The sequence below is a fragment of the Ascaphus truei genome, chromosome 3 (genome assembly GCF_040206685.1).
Source record: "Ascaphus truei isolate aAscTru1 chromosome 3, aAscTru1.hap1, whole genome shotgun sequence".
NCBI lineage: Eukaryota > Metazoa > Chordata > Amphibia > Anura > Ascaphidae > Ascaphus > Ascaphus truei.
Window position 1 is genome coordinate 23,501,183 of NC_134485.1, and position 18,479 is coordinate 23,519,661.

Sequence of the window (18,479 nt, forward strand, 5' to 3'; positions counted from 1 at the left end):
AGAGTAACTCAAATATCAGGTGTAATAACTGTATTTGTTACTTTAATTATTAAAGAGATGCAGAAAACTGATGCTTCGTGTATCCCTTGGGATAACGTGCATTCATCCCTGCAGGATAAGACTAACAATGCTTCTTTACTACTAAAAACGAAGATTCGTAGTCGGACTTATTTTACATTCGATTTAAATGACGCTGTTAAAGCTGCAGACCAAGCAATATCCTACATGTGTGTTTTTTTAATAAATAAGTTCTGTACTATGAGAAAATACTTGTAGCATTAAAAAAAAAAACCTGATTTTTAAAGTATTATAATGTAACAAGCATTTTTTGTTTCTATAGCAACCATTTACAAAGTCACATCCCCTTCCTCTTCTGAAACAGGCTCTGGTGCACCCCTTTTTGAGCCCTGTCCTCTCTCTAGCATTGCACCATTTGTATCTAGTGACTGCCTGGTCACATGATCTTCCCCACAGAACTTTGCATCTTTGGTCCTCTTCTGCTGTTGAACCCCCAAACCAAATCTTCGCCGATCAATCAATCACAGGAGAACGGATCGATCGGCAACTTAGCTAATTACTTATCATAGTGTGGATTGTATTGATGCACATATTAAAGGGGGAGGGAATTTATTTTTAAACGGCAGCTTGGAGTTCTGCTTTAAGGATCAGCAAATAAAATTTTCCTAACATTTGAAAAAAGCATCTAGATCTTTAAAAAAAAAAAAAAAAATTAATAAAAAAAAAAAAATAATTTAAATAAAAAAAAACAAAAAAAACGTGCCAAATTGAAAAGTGATATTTTACAGGAACAAGAGAAGCCTTGTTTTCTGCCTTAAATACCGTATAGACGGAAATAGGGTTGAAGCATGTTATTGAATCTCCACTAAAAATGTAACAAATTAACAAATGCTAAAATTATATGTATAACTAATAACACACAGAAAAGTTAAAGGTAGTGGTCCAAATGTCAATTTTAAGAAACCCAGCATGCCATATTTTGAAACCTAGAATCCCACGTACATTTTACAATGTAAATCAGACTATACAGTAACTAGTTTGCAATTTTGTATATGAATATTTCTATTAGCCCACAATTGATCTTGTTGGTGTTAATTTGGTTTATGCTTAAATAAATTCCAGGCATAACAATAAATATAGAAGTTTAACAACAGAATATGAAACAAGTTAAACCCTAATCCCATGGGAACTTCATTATTCACTTGACTTCAGGCAGCAGGCTGAACTGATCACAATTTTTTTTTTTAATTTGTTATGTATTTACCTAAATTAGGGTGTTCCCTGTAACTGATCCTGTGGTCACCACGATCCTGGAAAGTACCCATTTTCCAATAAGTTAGCAGGTATGAGCACCCAGCAAGAATTGTACTTACTAGACACCAAATGGCTATGGGAGATGACGTTACAACTTTCTATTCACAACCCTGAAGCCCAATTTGTAGTTTGACACACACACACACACACACACACAGGAACAAAGGAGTTACGAGAGTCGGTGGGCCACAGAGCAGCTCCGGTAATGGAGGGGGGTGATTTGAGTGGTCTTTAGCAGCTTCTAAGATAGGTAGTGCACATTTGAGATTGAAGAATTTGTACTTGCGGTTACCTGAATTAGGCTAGTGAGCAAAAATGTGAAAAGCATTATAAACCGTCCAGGAGGCCCACAAAGGATTACTTCTTGACCACAACCCCAAAGTAGAAATGGAATAAGAGTAGCTGGTGCAGCGCAGGAATGGACAGACAGGGCAGACACTTTTGGTACCCTGCAGATAATATCAATCCAAAGCTTTAAAAAGCCAGAAGGCTGCTTTCTTTTTTATAATGTATAGAGGGAATTAAATTCAGTTGACAAATAGAGGTTAAAATGCTGCTTCCACACAGGATAATTTGAAATGTTTAAAGTTATTGTTGTTTAAAAATATGGTAGAAAGCTGCACAGACATTCTCCATGGAGATAATTTCTCTCGCCAATCTCAGCCTCTTGCCTCTGTTACTAGCTTCAGTAATATGACGTGCCTACAGTCAAAGTTCATCTTGCAGAGCTGCAGAAGCCTTAGAACAGTAGGGCAAATTATATTACTGCAAAATAGATATTTGTAAAGTCATTTTTGTATTTATTAATATCTTGTACTATGTTCTAACTACATCATTTATTACCCTGAGATCAACAAAACCAAATGCAAAGGCCTCAGTTTGTTGTTCCAATACTTCTCTTGCAAACAAGGAATTAAGAAACTAGAACTACAACGGAAAAAAAAACTAAAAAAGGAAAGAAGGTCCTTCTAGACTTGTAGCAGATACACCTAGCAACGCTAATTAAACCAACAAGACATACTATACTTGCAATCACATATGTGAGACCGTGAGCTCTGCCCAACAATTGGGCTATATTTAGAAGATCTATTCCCGTTTAAGCTATTTCTGTTTGACTCACTACAGCATTAAAATGCAGAAGCATGAACAGCTACTTATTTTAAAAACTAAAGGCTACTATTTAAAACAGTCATTTAGAAATGGTTTACTTGTACTTAGTCGTTTGTTAAACCCAGCAATTAATATTCAAATATTTTTTTGTTTTTCATAAATGAAGTCAGATTCTAACAGGAGGGATACTCTACAACGAAATAAATAGCTGTTAAAACAAATGCTTCAGAACCTGTGTGTATTACGTGTGTGTATTTGTATAAACACTGTATATAAAACCTGTTAATAAAAAACGGCTATTTTTTTTATATACAAAAAAGATCCAAAACCTCTCACATTTGATAAAGAGCCTTTTCGTGTGAGAAACATCAACTTTTCAGGGTATTGCAAAATCACTAGCAGCAAAATAAGATAATTTGCCAGTCACAATGCAATAAGTTCCATACATGACAGATGTAGCGGGTGGGCGGGAGCTTGCCACAGACACATTCAGATGAGCGTAAAAACGAATAGATTAAGAACGCAAACAAAGCCAAGAATTATTAACCTATTACTGGTGGAGGTATTATTAGCCCATTTCGTTGACGTTGTGTTGCTATAATGCAAGATAATCTAGTATCTAAGAATCTGAAGTAGCAACAAACTGTATGACGGACACCAGTTAACATTCTTGCTAAAGGTATATAAAATATTACACAAAGATTTAAAAAAAAAAAAATTATGAAAACAGATGGAAATTGTCTGAGATCTTTTGTCCCCTGACCACATTTAATTTTGCACTTTGTCACAATCTTACCTGTAGGTCTGTAATAGGATTGAATGTTTATATAATGCATATTAATAATATAATGCATGTCAAGTTTCAGGTAGATGTCTTTACATAAAAGTAGGAAAGGGTCCAGTGTAGAGAAGCTGTACTTGTGTTTTGTTGCAACAAGTGAAAGCTGTTATTACCTGTATGCATCGTCTTCTTTCAAGTCTCATATCCTGGGCATGGAGGGGAGAGTCCAGCAGCAAACCACAACACTGAAAAGAGGGAACTCATATTAGGGGCCTATTTGAACAGCAAGTATAGCCATGATTGAAGATTATTATTTCAAATTCAAAATGTATGGAGGTGTAAGTTAATAATATATTCAAAAAATATTCTGTACACATCAAGGTACATCGTTAACATAAAAGGGCTGAAAATGTACATCCTTACTGCTTAAGGCCGAGTCCATAGACGGACAAGCTGTGCTGAGCCGTGCGGACGCTCCGCGCTGAGCCCCTGCATCCTCAATGAGGATGCCTTGAGAGGGGGCTCACGCGAGCGTCCGCAGGCGTGCTCACGAGTTGGAGGTTTCAGCCGAGCGCCAAGCTGTTTTTCAGCGCGCTGTCGGCTGAAAACCTCCAATCACAGTACAGCAGCGTCAATGTCACGGCGCCGTGATGTCGGCGCCGTGACATTGACGTCAGTGCGTCGCGGGCGATTGGCCCAGCGACGTCACTGCCCCGCCTCCAACCACCTCCCCCCGGCTCCCTTCGCGCACGCTGGCTCGCCTGCAAGTCCGTGCAATCGCGCTGACTGAAGCAGGCGAGCCTCAGCATTAGCGCGCCTCCGCTCTCCCCACACCTCTATGGCCCGGGCCCAAGTAATAAAACACTACTGTAAATTGAGTAAGTCTTGCTGCGGTGACATGTTACATGCGTGCAATGATAGGTGCTAAACAATAGTATGTACTTTCTTTGAACTCTATAATACAAATCATTTTGCTTTGTCAATTTCAATCTACTTGAGTCACCGAGTTCATAGAACCATACGGGTTGCCCAACGGCTGAAACTCTGTATCCAAAGGAGGCAGAACGAAATCATGATATTTTACCATTTATAATCCAGATCACAGCCCAATAGAAGCTTCATATATATTAAAAAACATACTAAACTTTTATTTTTTTTATGGTTCCTGACAAAATTACTAGATAAATATCTTCCGGTTTGTAGCACAGTTTGCGGCAAAACAAACATAACTAATGTATCCAATTATACCAATGCCAATTTAGGAGATTTAGAGCAACAGGTCATAATTGGGAGCCCTCTCTGGAAATGAACATGTATTAAATAGTACAGAGAATTACTTTATTATGAATATTCGAGAAACTTCATGCACTCCCTCCACATAATGTACAGAAACTGCATCCAAACGCCAACAGAGAAAGTAAGGAAGGAGGATGGGCACAACCTATACAGTACAAACTTTGCTGGGGCTGCGGTTTATGACCGTAAGTATATTAAAATATTTTCCTTTAGGGTTCTGATAGAGTATAAAAGATGCATGATTATAGTGTAAACTGATCTTGTTTTGTTAGAAAAAGTTTGCATCATAAACTTGAAATGCAATTATACACTGTTAAAAGCTATTAAAAATACTTCATGAAAGTATATTTCGATATGATTTGTTAAATAATTTGTCCCCATGCATATCTATGAACACAAAATCTTGTAAGCTTATGTACAAAAATCTATCATTGCTGTACAATCTGTAAACGGGCAAAACTTGTACACACTCATCTAAATGGCAAAATCAAACAAGAAATATACTCGTTTTTGTATTTTTTGGTAATAAAAGCTCTGCTTTAAACTATAGAGATTAGCAGGGTAGATATGGGGAAGGGGAACAGCATTAAAAAAAAAAAAAAAGTGTTAAGCCATAGTCAGAAAATTATATATAAAAAAAATACTGTCCGCATTATTAAGGTATAAACAATATATACATATGAGTAAACTGCCTTTTGTGGCAACAGATCAGTTCAAATAGAACGTAATCTCTTAGCAAGATCAATATCGACGCAACAGTAATTACTTCAGTCTACCTTGATGAGTTAGCAGGCTTAAAATGTTTCAGCCAAATATATAGTTAAATATGTATTCAATAATTAGTTCGTCACACCAGCGTGCGCGTTGGGTTCTTTTTGTTTTCCAAATTCCTTTAAATATAATATATTTAATATGGTGTCTGTTTGTTCCTTGGATTTACGGAGGTTAGGGTCTAAACTTGAAGTCATTCAGCATATCTGAACCAGAGGAGCAAGCATTTGTGGGGGGTTAACAGTTTTCTGCATCCACTTTGATAAACCGAAAAATTGTAAGTGAATATTTCCTACAAATAGTTTCTTGAAGAGAGGGGGGGAAAAAAACACCACCAATGAAGTATTTTATTTGAGTGACATTAAAAACACAATTACTCATATCCGGTAATTTGTAGTTAACACTTACAGTGCCATAATGATGTACCTCAGGGGTGGGCAACTCCAGTCCTCAAGGGTCAGGTATTAGGGATATCCCTGGTGGCTCAGTCATTCTGACTGAGCCACCTGTGCTAAAGCAGCGATATCCCCAATGTGGCCCTTGAGGACTGGAGTTGGACACACCTGATGTACCTGGTACGGGATGGGCCCCCGTCATGCCAGAGGCCTTTACAGAGTGATCAGGCCGACCGCTCTGACCGGAGTCCCCAACATCCGGGGCCTGGGGGCAATCAGATGATCTGGAAGTACCGATGGTCTGGTGGCACATCTGGTGCCACTGGACCTCCAGCATTGTAATGGTTAAACCTACCACCATTTTAGACAAAATAGATTACTTTGAAAAAATACTCATTCTCATTCTGATCATAATTACACAAATCACTGTCACATCATCCAGCAGTTTACTATTTCAGAGAAATAGAGATAGAAAATAATTTGAGGAGCTTCCTGAAAGTGCTCACCATTGGGAATGTAGAAATGCATAGTAACATTGTTCAAATCATTGTCACAATGTAACTGCACCATTCTTCTCTCATTAGGGAGTATCCCAGATTTAGCCCCCAATGAAAGCAAGATGTATTGCATGTCCCATGGAATTTGTTAAAGTCCTCTGTGGGCCTAATACTTTTGAGTCTACATTTAAAAGGCTATACAAAGATATCTTGAGGCGCATGCGCGGCACAAATGAAGATGGCTGCTTGATTACGGAGTTCCATACCTCCGGGAACCCTGCAGCCTCCATTAGTCTTCAATTTTTAAATAAAAACGCTCTGGTGAGTGTCGGAAAACACCAGAGCGTGAGGGGGAAAAAAACAAAACTGCCGTCCCAGAAGGTGACCAAGTATTTTAAGCTGGGTGAGCAATCCCTGCCAAACTCAGAAAATGGCGCAACGCAGCATGCATCCATGGATCAGGATTCAGCTTTTGAGACGGAGGACCTTACTTACCCACTCAACAGGGGGCAGGATGCTGCAGGCTATTAAGCAGACGTTCCTGCAGGAGATGCAACAATCATTTACTGAAGTACGTCAAGACATAAGAAGCCTGGTAGATAGACTGGACTCAACTGAAAGAAGGATGGAGGGGGCAGTACAGTACCATCACGCTGCTGAGGCAGAGATACTGAGCCTGCAGCACAAGGAAGCAACACTATAAGAGGGGCAGGAGGACTCTAAGAACAGGTCTAGGCACAGTAATAGTCGGATGCGGCATATACCAGAATCCATTAAACCATACCAGTTAGAAAATTACACCAAAGCCCTGATGCAAACACTGCTCCCTAACACCCCTGTGGAACAACTACTGATTTACCACATTCATAGAGCTCTTGCCCCGCTGAAGATGGATGACCACAGAAACAGAGACACCATTATGAGGCAGCACAATCCCCACACAGTGAACTTGCTCCTAGAGATATCTAGAAATGTTCCACATATCGCCCATGAGAAACACCAGCTGCAGTTCTTTAGAGATTCATCTCCAACTACTTTAGCAAAGACGTTTCCTCAGACCCAAATCCTGCAGGACAAGAGGCTCAAAAACCGATGGGGTTTCCCCTTTAGACTGATTATAAATGCAGGGGGGTCTCAAGTTATGATCTGAACCGCGACGGAAGACGTTTCTGAAAAGCACAAATCTGCCGCTACCTCAGATGGCGGAAGACCAGCTGGACTCGCCTAAACTCCAAAGACCTCCGCGACAAGAATGGCTGAAGGTAGGGAGAGGTCCTAATCGTGCTTGTGGACCCCTGAGGACAACTACCGCTGAGGGGGGACAAGTGGGAGTGAATGGGGCGGCTACAGTCTTACCGAGCCTTGCACTAAGACTCTTCCTAGGCCTGGGCTCAGGTATTCAGCCATTGTAGCCACTCCCACTCCCCACCTTGGCTCCTGCACAACGAAAGCAACAATTTTTATAAATGTTGATACTATTCTCTCATTTTCCCAGATGGCAATATTTATATTTGTTTTGCTGACCTCCACTATTTTTCAGGTTTGCAATTTTTCTTATGTTCCAAAATTACAAGTTTTATTGTCACATGCAGGACAAATTATTATCTACATTTATAGTATTATTAAGATGTATCCTGGTTCATTAAGTTTCGATAAGATAGTATTCTAGCTCGCTAGATATTAAGATTTTACCCTCATGGCTCGAGATTCAGGTGTTCACCTTAGGAGACCGACGCTAAGTACACAGAAGATTCAACTTATGTCTTAAAACAGAGTTTCCCACTTGATTTCTTACAAGTTTTGTGCAGAAGACATTCCTTTGGTTTTAAACTGCCTTGGGTGCTAGTAACCTATTGGATGTTATGCCATTCTCCCTCCGTCTTTCTTGGTAACCAGCACCATGCTTCCCTCACATTTAGTCTTTGTACTTTTTTATTTTTGCTTTCATCAGACACTCGTGTACTGAGACTGCAGATCACAAACCAGTAGTTCTTATGTAACTGATGCTCATGGTAACACAGATTCTCGTAATAAACGGTCAATCAATACACAAGCTTTTTTGCTGTTCACTAGATTAAAATGACAGTCAAAATAAGAACAATATACGTAAAAGGACTAAACTCGCTACAAAAAAGAGGCGTAGACTTTTTGAAGATATAAAAAAAATGGACTGTTGGCAGATTACGTCCTATTTCTCACTTAATTATACCTCTGATCTTCTCATTACTGTATGGGAAGCCCATAAAGGCGTAATTCGGGGTGGGGGGGGGGGGGGGCTCATAAGTATAGCTACCCATAATAAAAAGAGAGAAAAACAAATGGAAACAATAAATAAGGCCATACTTAAGTTGGAAAAGCAACATAAAAACTATCCCACAAAGTAGGCGTGAGAGAAGCTTACTGACCTCCGGTGGGAACGTAATATTCTGATCCAAGACAAAATAGAAAAACAAATGCGTTGGACTAAAACAGAAATATTGCGCCAAAACCACTCCCCCCTAGCAAACCAATTAAACAAACTTCAATATTGAACAGATTAGATTAGAAAACAAGTTTTTTCTTAAATATCCAATATGGTTTATATTAACCATTTCCATGTCTTTTGAAACAAAATTATGTATGAATTAGACAAACAATGAGTAATTAAGATGTGAACCCCTAGTTTTATCAGCTAAATTCAAGGGGATCATTAAAATCTGGTGTTTAAATAATTAGGCAGATCTTTAGGCGTGAGAGTTTGGGAGGCCCCACCCTATATAATTATCAGAAACTTTGTGAGTTTGGTCTACACCATACAGGTGTGTGGAAACAGGTCATGCCACGATCAAAATAAATCTCTGAGAACCTCAGAAAAGCAATTATTGATGCTCTTCAGTCAAGAAAGAGTTACAAAACTTTTTCTAAGGATTTGGGGCTCTACCAATCCACGGTCAGACAAATAGAGAACGTTCAAGAACACAGTCACTATACCCAGGAGTGGTTGTCCTACCAAAATCTCTCCAAGAACAAACCAGCAAATCTTCAAGGAAGTTACAAAGAACCCCAGAGTAACATCCAAGGATCTGCAGGCCACTCTCGCCTTGGCTAATGTGAGTGGTCATGACTGAACTATCAGAAAGAATGAACAAGAATGGTGCTCATGGAAGGATAGCCAGGAGGAAACCACTGCTCTCTAAAAAGAACATTGCTGATGTCTTTCGTTCGCCAATGAGCACATAGATGATCCACAAGACCCCTGGAACAATGTTCTCTGGACAGACAAGTCAAAGGTAAAACTTTCTGGCCTCAATGAGAAACGTTATGTTTGGTAAAAAACAAAACTGAGTTCGAACAGAAGAACCTCATTCCAACCGTCAAGCATGGTGGTTAGAGTGTGATGGTTTGGAGCTGCTTTGCTGCCTCAGGACCTAGACGGCTTGCCATCGACAAAAATGAATTCTGCGTTCGATCAGAAAACTACGGGAGAATGTCAGGTCATCCGTCTGAGCTGAAGCGAAAGTGGGTCATGTAGCAAGACAATTGATCGTAAACATAAAAGCAGATCTACAAAAGAATGGTTGCAGAAGAAGAAATTCCGTGTTTTAAATGGTCTAGTCAAAGTCTGGACCCAAACCCCATTGAAATGTTGTGCTGGACCTGAAGTGAGCTGTCCATGCAAGGAAGCCCTTAAATGTCAGAGTTGAAGCAGTTATGTAAAAGGAATAGGTAAAATCTCCTCAAAACCGATGTGAGAGACTGACCAGCAGTTATAGGAAACGCTAAGCTGAAGTTGTTGCTGCTCAAGGGGTACTGAATCTAAAGGTTCACATACTTTTATACAAAAGAAAAAGTAATGTTTAATAATTCGGGAATACATTTTTATTTATTAAAGTACTTATTTTTTGTGTCATTTGTTTGATCAGGTTATCTTTACCTATTACTGTATTAGGACTTGGAATAAGAACTCACGTATTTATAAAATGTTTTACCAGGAAGGAATACATTGAGAGTTAGCTCTCGTTTTCAATTATGTCCTGGGCATAGAGTTATGATGACAATTAATACATGGTTACAAATACATAGAAATAAAAGCCAGGAGTGCCCAGTGCTACATCCAATTGACAAAACATATAAAGTAATAAGTATAAAGTTTAAAAACTTCAATAATAATAAAATTTACTTGGTTATTTAGTTAAACCTTGTAAAAACTATATATATATATATATATATATATATATATATATATATATATATATATATATATATATATCCATGTAGTGGTATCAGTACCGTGTTAGCCGAGCTTCAATAATAAAAAAATAAATAGATGATTTCGTTAGCCACAGAACGGTATCATCTATTTATTTTTTGATTATATATATATATACAGCTAAACCCCGTTATAACGCGGGTCTCGGGGTCCACCCCAAGACCACCGCGTTACTAACGGGGTCGCAAAAAAAAATGGCCGCCGCTTTAGCGCATATTCATCCCGCGGGACAGGAGATGGGAGCGGGCATGTCCCTCCGCTCCCCGCTTCCCCCTGTCACCGCGGGACAGCCCGCGGGGCAGGAGATGGGAGCGGGGATGTCCCTCCTGTCCCCGCTTCCCCCTGTCACCGCGGGACAGGCCGCGGGGCAGGAGATGGGAGCGGGGATGTCCCTCCTGTCCCCGCTTCCCCCTGTCACCGCGGGACAGGCCGCGGGGCAGGAGATGGGAGCGGGGATGTCCTTCCTGTCCCCGCGGGACAGGCCGCGGGGCAGGAGATGGGAGCGGGGATGTCCCTCAGGTCGCCGCTTACCTCTGATCCCTCCACGTGCCCGGTGCTCCCGCTGCCTGCATGGAGGTGGTAGCGGGGGGTTTCTTCTCCCCACCGCTGTCCCCGGTGCTCCCGCTGCCTGCGCGGGAGGAGGGGGGGGAGCGGGTGGTGGTGCTGGTCGCAGTCTTTCCTCTGCTCCGACCCCACCCCCCGTCTGTGTAGAGTGAGAGAGTGTGTGTGTGTATGTATATATGGGAGAGAAAGTGTGTGTGTGTATATGGGTGTGTGTATGTGGGTGTGAGTGTGTGTAAGTGTCTGTGAGTGTGTGTAAGTGTCTGAGTGTGTGTGTAAGTGTGTGAGTGTGTGTGAGTGTGCGTGAGTGTGCGTAAGTGTGTGTGGGTGTGGGTGTGGGTGTGGGTGAGTGTGAGTAAGTGTGTGTAAGTGTGCGTGAGTGTGTGTGTAAGTGTGTGTGAGTGTCTGTGAGTGTGTCTGTGAGTGTGTGTGAGTGTGTGTGAGTGTGTGTGAGTGTGTGTGAGTGTGTGTGAGTGTGAGTGTGTGTAAGTGTGTGTGAGTGTCTAAGTGTGTCTAAGTGTGTGTAAGTGTGTGTGAGTGTGTGTGAGTGTCTGTGAGTGTGTGTGAGTGTCTGAGTGTTTGTGTAAGTAAGTGTAAGAGCCGGAGCGGGAGGTGAGCGGGAGGTGGGAGGTTTGACAGGGAGGGGGGGCGTGGCTTGAGCGGAGGGACCCGCTACTCTCCCCCCCTCCCTCCACGGACTGCAGGAGGGAGCTGCTACTCTCCCCCCCCCCTCCCTCCACGGGCTGCAGGAGGGACCCGCTACTCTCCCCCCCCTCCCCGGACTGCAGGAGGGAGCTGCTACTCTCCCCCCCCCCCCTCCCCGGACTGCAGGAGGGAGCTGCTACTCTCCCCCCACTCCCTCCACTGGCTGCAGGAGGGACCCGCTACTCTCCCCCCCCCCCTCCCTCCACGGACTCGGGCTGGAGCACTCATACATACACACATACACACATACATACACACACACACACACACACACAGGCACTCACGCACTCATACACACACACATGCAGGCACTCACGCACTCACACACACACAGACAGGCACTCGCACTCACAGACCGCTAACCCCCCCCCCCCGCCGCAGTACAGGGCCCGCCGTAGCCGCAGCGCAGGGCCCCGCCACCCCCCCCACCCCCCCACAGCACAATGACTTCCCACCCCCTTAACTTTGTCAAACAAAAGTCACAAGACGTTGTACAGGCAAAATACATCTGTTAAAGTGCAGTTGTCTGTTTATTTCTATATAATAATTGTGTGCAGTGTGCAGTGTGTGTGCAGTGTGTGTGCAGTGTGTCAGTGTGTGCAGTGTGAGCAATGAGCAGTGTGTGTGCAGTGTGTCAGTGTGTGCAGTGTGAGCAATGAGCAGTGTGTGTGCAGTGTGCAGTGTGTGTGCAGTGTGTGCAGTGTGAGCAATGAAGAGTGTGTGTGCAGTGTACAATGTGTGTGCAGTATGTCAGTGTGTGCAGTGTGAGCAATGAGCAGTGTGTGTGCAGTGTGCAATGTGTGTGCAGTGTGTCAGTGTGCAGTGTGCAGTGTGAGCAATGAGCAGTGTGTGTGCAGTGTGCAGTGTGAGCGCAGTGTGAGCAATGAGCAGTGTGTGTGCAGTGAGTGTGTGCAGTGTGCAAAAAAAAAAAAAATTTTTTAAAACGGGAGCCATGGGAAAACCGCGTTATAACGAGGCGCGTTATAACAGGGTTTAGCTGTATATATATATATATATATATATATATATATATATACCACTGTCATTAAGGTTATGGTGGGTAAAAAAAGTGACAAAAACCCTCCACAGTAAAGCATAAAGCCACTGTAAATATTACTGTATGTTCATTTGCATGTCTTAGACAGGTCTGCAACCTGACAGGGTTGCAGACCTGTCTAAGACATGCAAATGAACATACAGTAATATTTACAGTGGCTATATATATATATATATATATATATATATATATATATATATATATATATATATATAGCCACTGTAATAAAAAATAAATGTGGTGGGTGTTGGTAGTTAGAGCGTGCTGGGAAGGTGTGTGTTAATTACAAATACATAGGTTTGCATGCACAGTTAAATTTAATATAGATTATAGGTGTATGTAACAGTTACAGGCCAGATTAAAACGTGAGAGCTTAATTTTGAAGGAATTTAGACTCTCACAGCCACCACCAGTCTCCGGTAGGTTGTTCCAGTTTTGGGGTGCACGGTAAGAGGAGGAGCGGCCGGATACTTTGCTGAACCTTGGGACCATGAACAGTCTTTTGGAGTCAGATCTCAGATGATAAGTGCTGCTTGTGGTAGGGGTGAGGAGCGGCAAACAAAACGGCATATTGAATTGTAGAGGGTATCAAGTTTGCTACGGTGGGTTTCGGGTGCCGTGCCATATACTATGTCCCATAGTCGATAATTGGCATTAGCATCTGCTGTGCGATATGCTTTCTGACCAACAGACTTAGGGAGGATTTGTTCCTATAACAGTACACCATATGCCCAAGTATTTAAAACTAGTAACAGGGGCTAGAATGGAATTAGCGTTGGTTCTGATCTTTAGCTCATTCATTGGAAGCTTTACAAATTTAGCCTTGGTCCCAAATAACATTGTTACAGTCTTGTCAGTGTTTAAAAACAGTTTGTTTTAGGAAATCCAATTTTCAAGCCTCAAAAAGTCAGATTGAAGTACCTGTTCAAGGTCGGAGAGGCAAGGGTTGTGTGCTTATAAGATTGTGTAATCCACATACATGTGTATTGAAGCTTCCTTACATGCTGTAGTAAGATCATTAATGAACACTGAGAAGAGTAGGGGCCCCAGAACAGAGCCTTGCGGGACACCACAGGTGATATCCAAGGGGTTGGAGTTAGAGCCCGAGATAGACACATGTTGGGATCTACCCGATCGGTAGGAATGAAACCAGTTTAAAGCATGCCTCCCTATTCCAGAGCACTGGAGTTTGTTTAGCAAGATTACATGAACAACAATATGAAAAGCCTTTGCACAATGTAGGAATATCGTACCAGTAAGTTGTCCCAGTTCCACTCCACACTGGATTTAAATTGCAAACTTTTAGGAGGGTAGTTACTGTGGAGTGTTTGGGACAAAAGCCAGATTGGAATTGGCTAGGGAAATTTGTCTTGGTCTAGTAACCGCTTAATTGGGAGTGAACACATTTTCCAATGACTTTGGATAGTATTGGGAGAAGGGAGATTGGCCTGTAGTGGAAAATGGTAGTGGCTATGGAAAAGCTTTCGGCATATCTCACAGACTCCATGCATAAATTGGATCAGACCTGGGCTCCCTGTTTGGCAAGGTACAGCACGGTTTGAAAAGTCTCAGTCCTTTGTATATTTATTCTAATAAGAACAACATTGTTGAAAATTGTGAACGTCAAGTGTGTTATCGTAGATACCCAACCCCCTCCCCTATCCCCCCCAGCCCCAATACGCCTGTGCTGATGATTCATAAGTACCTATTTACAGGTTTATTTTTTTATTTTATTTTTGTTTCCTCCCCCCTTTTTTATTTCTATACCCCACCATTCTGAAAAAATAATAATAAAAATAGATTTAAAAAAAAATAATAATAATTATATCTTGAATTATAAAAAATACAGACATTAAAACTTTAGGGTGCCCCAAGACAAAGCCACTACGTCATGGGGTCTGGGCCTCATGACATTGTGGCAAAGTCATGCTTACAGGGGGCTTGTTTTCCAGGGGAGATCACGCCGTGCGCTCCTGTGGAATTATCTGTAATGAAGAGAAATGGAAGAGGACGACAACTTCAGTCTCCCGGTTAAGGAACGCCACAAATCACATCGGTCACATGATTGCCGTTTGCCGGAGGGGACATGGCACTCTGGGGCCACAGCCCCTCTTGCACCCAAGGAGTTAAAAACTGGTACACCGTGTTACAAAGTTGCAATAAATATACCATTATGTTATGTATGTCATCGTAAAAAAACATGTTTTAAACTGTAAATATGAATGTAGCTTAATAAATGGACACTAAAGTTAAAACAAATGAAAAGGGGAAATAATTAACCATACAGTTTTATAACCATTGATGGTAAGAATTTACATTTATTTTTATCGAAATAGATGATCAGATAGTTGCCTGAAAACTGAAGTTTCAATAAGTTAATAGTTTGGCACTTCCCAATATTTAAAAAAAATCACTGTTGGTGTGGAATTGGGGAAAAAAGGAAGGATTTCATTAAATCGAAGTCAAAATGCTAACAAAATGACACTAATGTACAGTGAGTTGCAGAAGTATTCACCCCCCTTCCAATATTATCACATTTTGTATCATTACAAATAATTTAAGAACAATTTTTCAAACAAACGTTTTTCATTCTAAGCTATAAAGCTGTAGTGGTTAAACTAAAGAGAGAAACGTATAGGAAGTGTTCCCACAAGGGGAAGGCTGAGGGCGGTGCACTGCATGCCAAATGAAGAAAAAGCTGCGTTCCAAATGGAAGAGAAGATTGCTATGTAAAAGTTCTTTTATTGGACAAGTTGCAACATATAAACTAAGAGGAATCTTGAGAAGAACCTCTGACGCGTTTCGTGCATCCGTGCACTGTGTCAAAGAGTGGTTACACTAAAACACTGTTATAGGAGAAGGAGGTTAAATGTCAGCAAAGGAAATTACTGCGGAGTCTTTTAGGATCGGTCTCTACTAGCTTTACACAGTAGGATGGTGACATTTTGGCCCATTCTTCACAGGAAAATCGATCCAGTTCTGATAAATTTGTTGGGGATCTGCGATGGACTACAATCTTCAAGTCTCACCATAATGTTTGATTCGATTACAGTCAGGACTTTGACTGGTTCACTCAACAATATTAATGCTCTTCTTGTTCAACCACTCCAGAATGGCTTTGGCTTTGTGCTGTGGGTAATTGTCCTGATGAAATGTGAATTTCCTACCCAGTTTCAGAGTCTTGGTTCAATGAAATGGGTATTGAAGAATTACATGTGACCAGCGTTTGATATGCAACGCATGTGGCAACAGAGGCGATTGTCCTCTCTGGAGCGGCGCAGGTGCTGTGCTCTTAGCCGATTCTGTTCAGCAATCTGTGGAGAGGAACCTTGCTAAGGAGAGATGCAGTGTACATTTTCTTTGTCTGGAGACCCGGATGACTGCAGTTGTTTAAAGAGCTTACCAGCATTTGCTACGAGGGATTCTGCCATAACGCATTCACTTTGAATTTGGCAACAAACTACTGCAGCCACTGATCCCGGACAAGGGATCTTACTCCACCACAGAGTTTCATCTGCAGGAATAGTATGAAGACTAAAAAACATCTCTTGCTGCTAGAACAGCTGATCTCTGCTCAGGCGTTGTGAATTGATCACCAACACAAGGTGTGCGCAAACTGGGGGGGAGGGGGGCGCTTACAGAGGCCGCCGCGCTCTCTCCAAAAGCATTTAAATGTCGGGGGAGGCATGAGGCCTCTGCAACTCTCTTACCTGCTTTTCGTTGACGGGCCACCATGACAACGCGGCGTCAAATGACGTAATGTCATATGACGCCGCCAATGACAGAGAGCTGGTTTGGAAGGGAGGGGGGGGCGCGAGCAGGGGGAGAGCGCAGACAGCGGGCGCACAGAGAAAAATTGGTGCGCCTCTGACCTATGCTATTTCATATCATATATATCATGGATATAACAGGCATGCATGACCAACATTCATTCATTTATTCCACCCACCTCCGTGGTAGTGTCAGAGACTCAGTGCACTTGAGCATTTGCTCCATCTTTGATTCTATTGTACACTATTTGAATCTTATCCTATACATAAATTATTAGGTTTGTGGTAACAAGCAGATATACAAGGTTACACTGTTCTGTTCATTATTTTATTTTTTTACTCGTTTCAGTATATTTGCAATCAGCAACATGTTTGCATTTTAAATATTAGATTCCGGGCGATTGTTTTGCTTTCTTCCTTATTCCTCAATGATTCGCCTGTACTTCGCACCATCCATTCTCCCCTCTATCCTGACATACTTTCCAGTCCCTGCTGAAGAGAAGTATCCCCATAACATGTTGCTGCCACCACCACCATGCTTGACAGTTGTGATGGTATTGACTGGGTGATGTGCAGTGTTGTGCTTTGCTTTTCTGAGCACAAAACCTTTCTCCACGTCTGCACTATCAATGCGCTTTTTCGCAAACTCCATTCTTGATTTAAGAGGTCTTTTTGAGTAATGGCTTCTTTCTTGCCACCCGTTCATATAGGCGAGCTTTGTGTAGGGACCGGCTTATTGTTGATGTGTGAACACCAACTCCCATCTCAGACACAGAACTTGGCAGATTTCTCAAGGTCATTGTTGGCATGAGAGTGACATCCCGAATCAGTTTCCTGCTTGCCCAGCTGCTTAGTTTGGGAGGGCGACCTGCTCTGGGTAGTATCTTCCACTTCTTTATGATGGACTTCCCTGTGCTGAGAGGGATAATCAGCACCGTCGTCGACATTTTCTTGTACGCTTTTCCTACTCTGTGCCTCGCTACCACTTTATCCCTGGCTTGTTTCGAAAGCTCCTTGGTCTTCGAGGTTGCGTTGTTGGATCACTATGTCAGTTGCAGCTTGAAAGTCTTTATATACCTGAGAGAAATTATCTACAAGTTAAACCACTTTGATTACACACAGGCTGAAACCCTTTCACTAATTTTGTGACTTTTCAAAACTATACATTTGCAACTGAACCGATTTGAAGTAACAAAGGGGTTGAATACTTCTGCAACTGAGATGAATCTGTTTTTCTCTGTAAATCTTACTACTCTATATTCTCTATGCATTTTCTAACTTTAGCGCTTTGGAGTAGTTTTTGTAGATTCAACAGTTTAATGTGAAAGTGTTGTGAAGAACACACAAGTGCTTAGAAAATGTGAAATATTTGCAGTGGGGCAAATAATTATGCAAACCACTGTATATCACTATGATATATCTTCTAACCTCATATGCAGTGAATAAAAATTGTATTTTCTTTAATATTAACAGACTAGCTTTACCAGCAGGTGTTATGCAAGTAGTAGAAGTATCCTGTCACTTTTGTTCAAATTGCATGCAACTGTAACCCCAGTGCTGGATGGCCCTGTAGGTGCAAGGACATTATAACAGTTATGGGGACAAAAAAGGTAGTTTAGAGTAGTTAAGCTGTTGCCACACTAAAGGGTATCTGCTGCCAAATCCATGTTTTATTTACTGCATGCTTATGTGGATAAATAATGTAAACAAAACAGCATGACTGCATTTGTGACCAAAAGAAAACCAACTACTGTATTTAAAGGGGGACGTGTTACCTAGTGCCAACAGCCACAGAATATAGAAGAATATAGTAGAGTGATGTATACATAGAGGGAAAAGGGAGACCAAAAAGCGCACCAGCACAAACGGAGCAGGAAGAAACCAGAACAAAAAAATTATTAAAAGGGCACTTTAATGTGGCAAAAGACCCATCCAATGCATTTCGAACGTCGCAG

General features: G+C 41.6%; 1 protein-coding gene across 6 annotated transcripts in view; it reads right to left on the reverse strand.

Moving 5' to 3' along the window:
* The window catches only part of DYRK1A (dual specificity tyrosine phosphorylation regulated kinase 1A), a 95,089-nt gene that overhangs the window by 25,740 nt on the left and 50,870 nt on the right, over window positions 1–18,479 (reverse strand). For 5 of the 6 annotated variants that reach the window (XM_075593754.1, XM_075593758.1, XM_075593757.1 and 2 more), the window contains one exon: window positions 3,397–3,468. The exons of the other annotated variant lie outside the window; for it this stretch is intronic. In XM_075593754.1, the coding sequence (XP_075449869.1) occupies window positions 3,397–3,406 (10 nt within the window). In that variant the 5' untranslated portion in view covers window positions 3,407–3,468. The remainder of the gene's footprint in view (window positions 1–3,396; window positions 3,469–18,479) is intronic. 6 annotated transcript variants of the gene reach the window in all.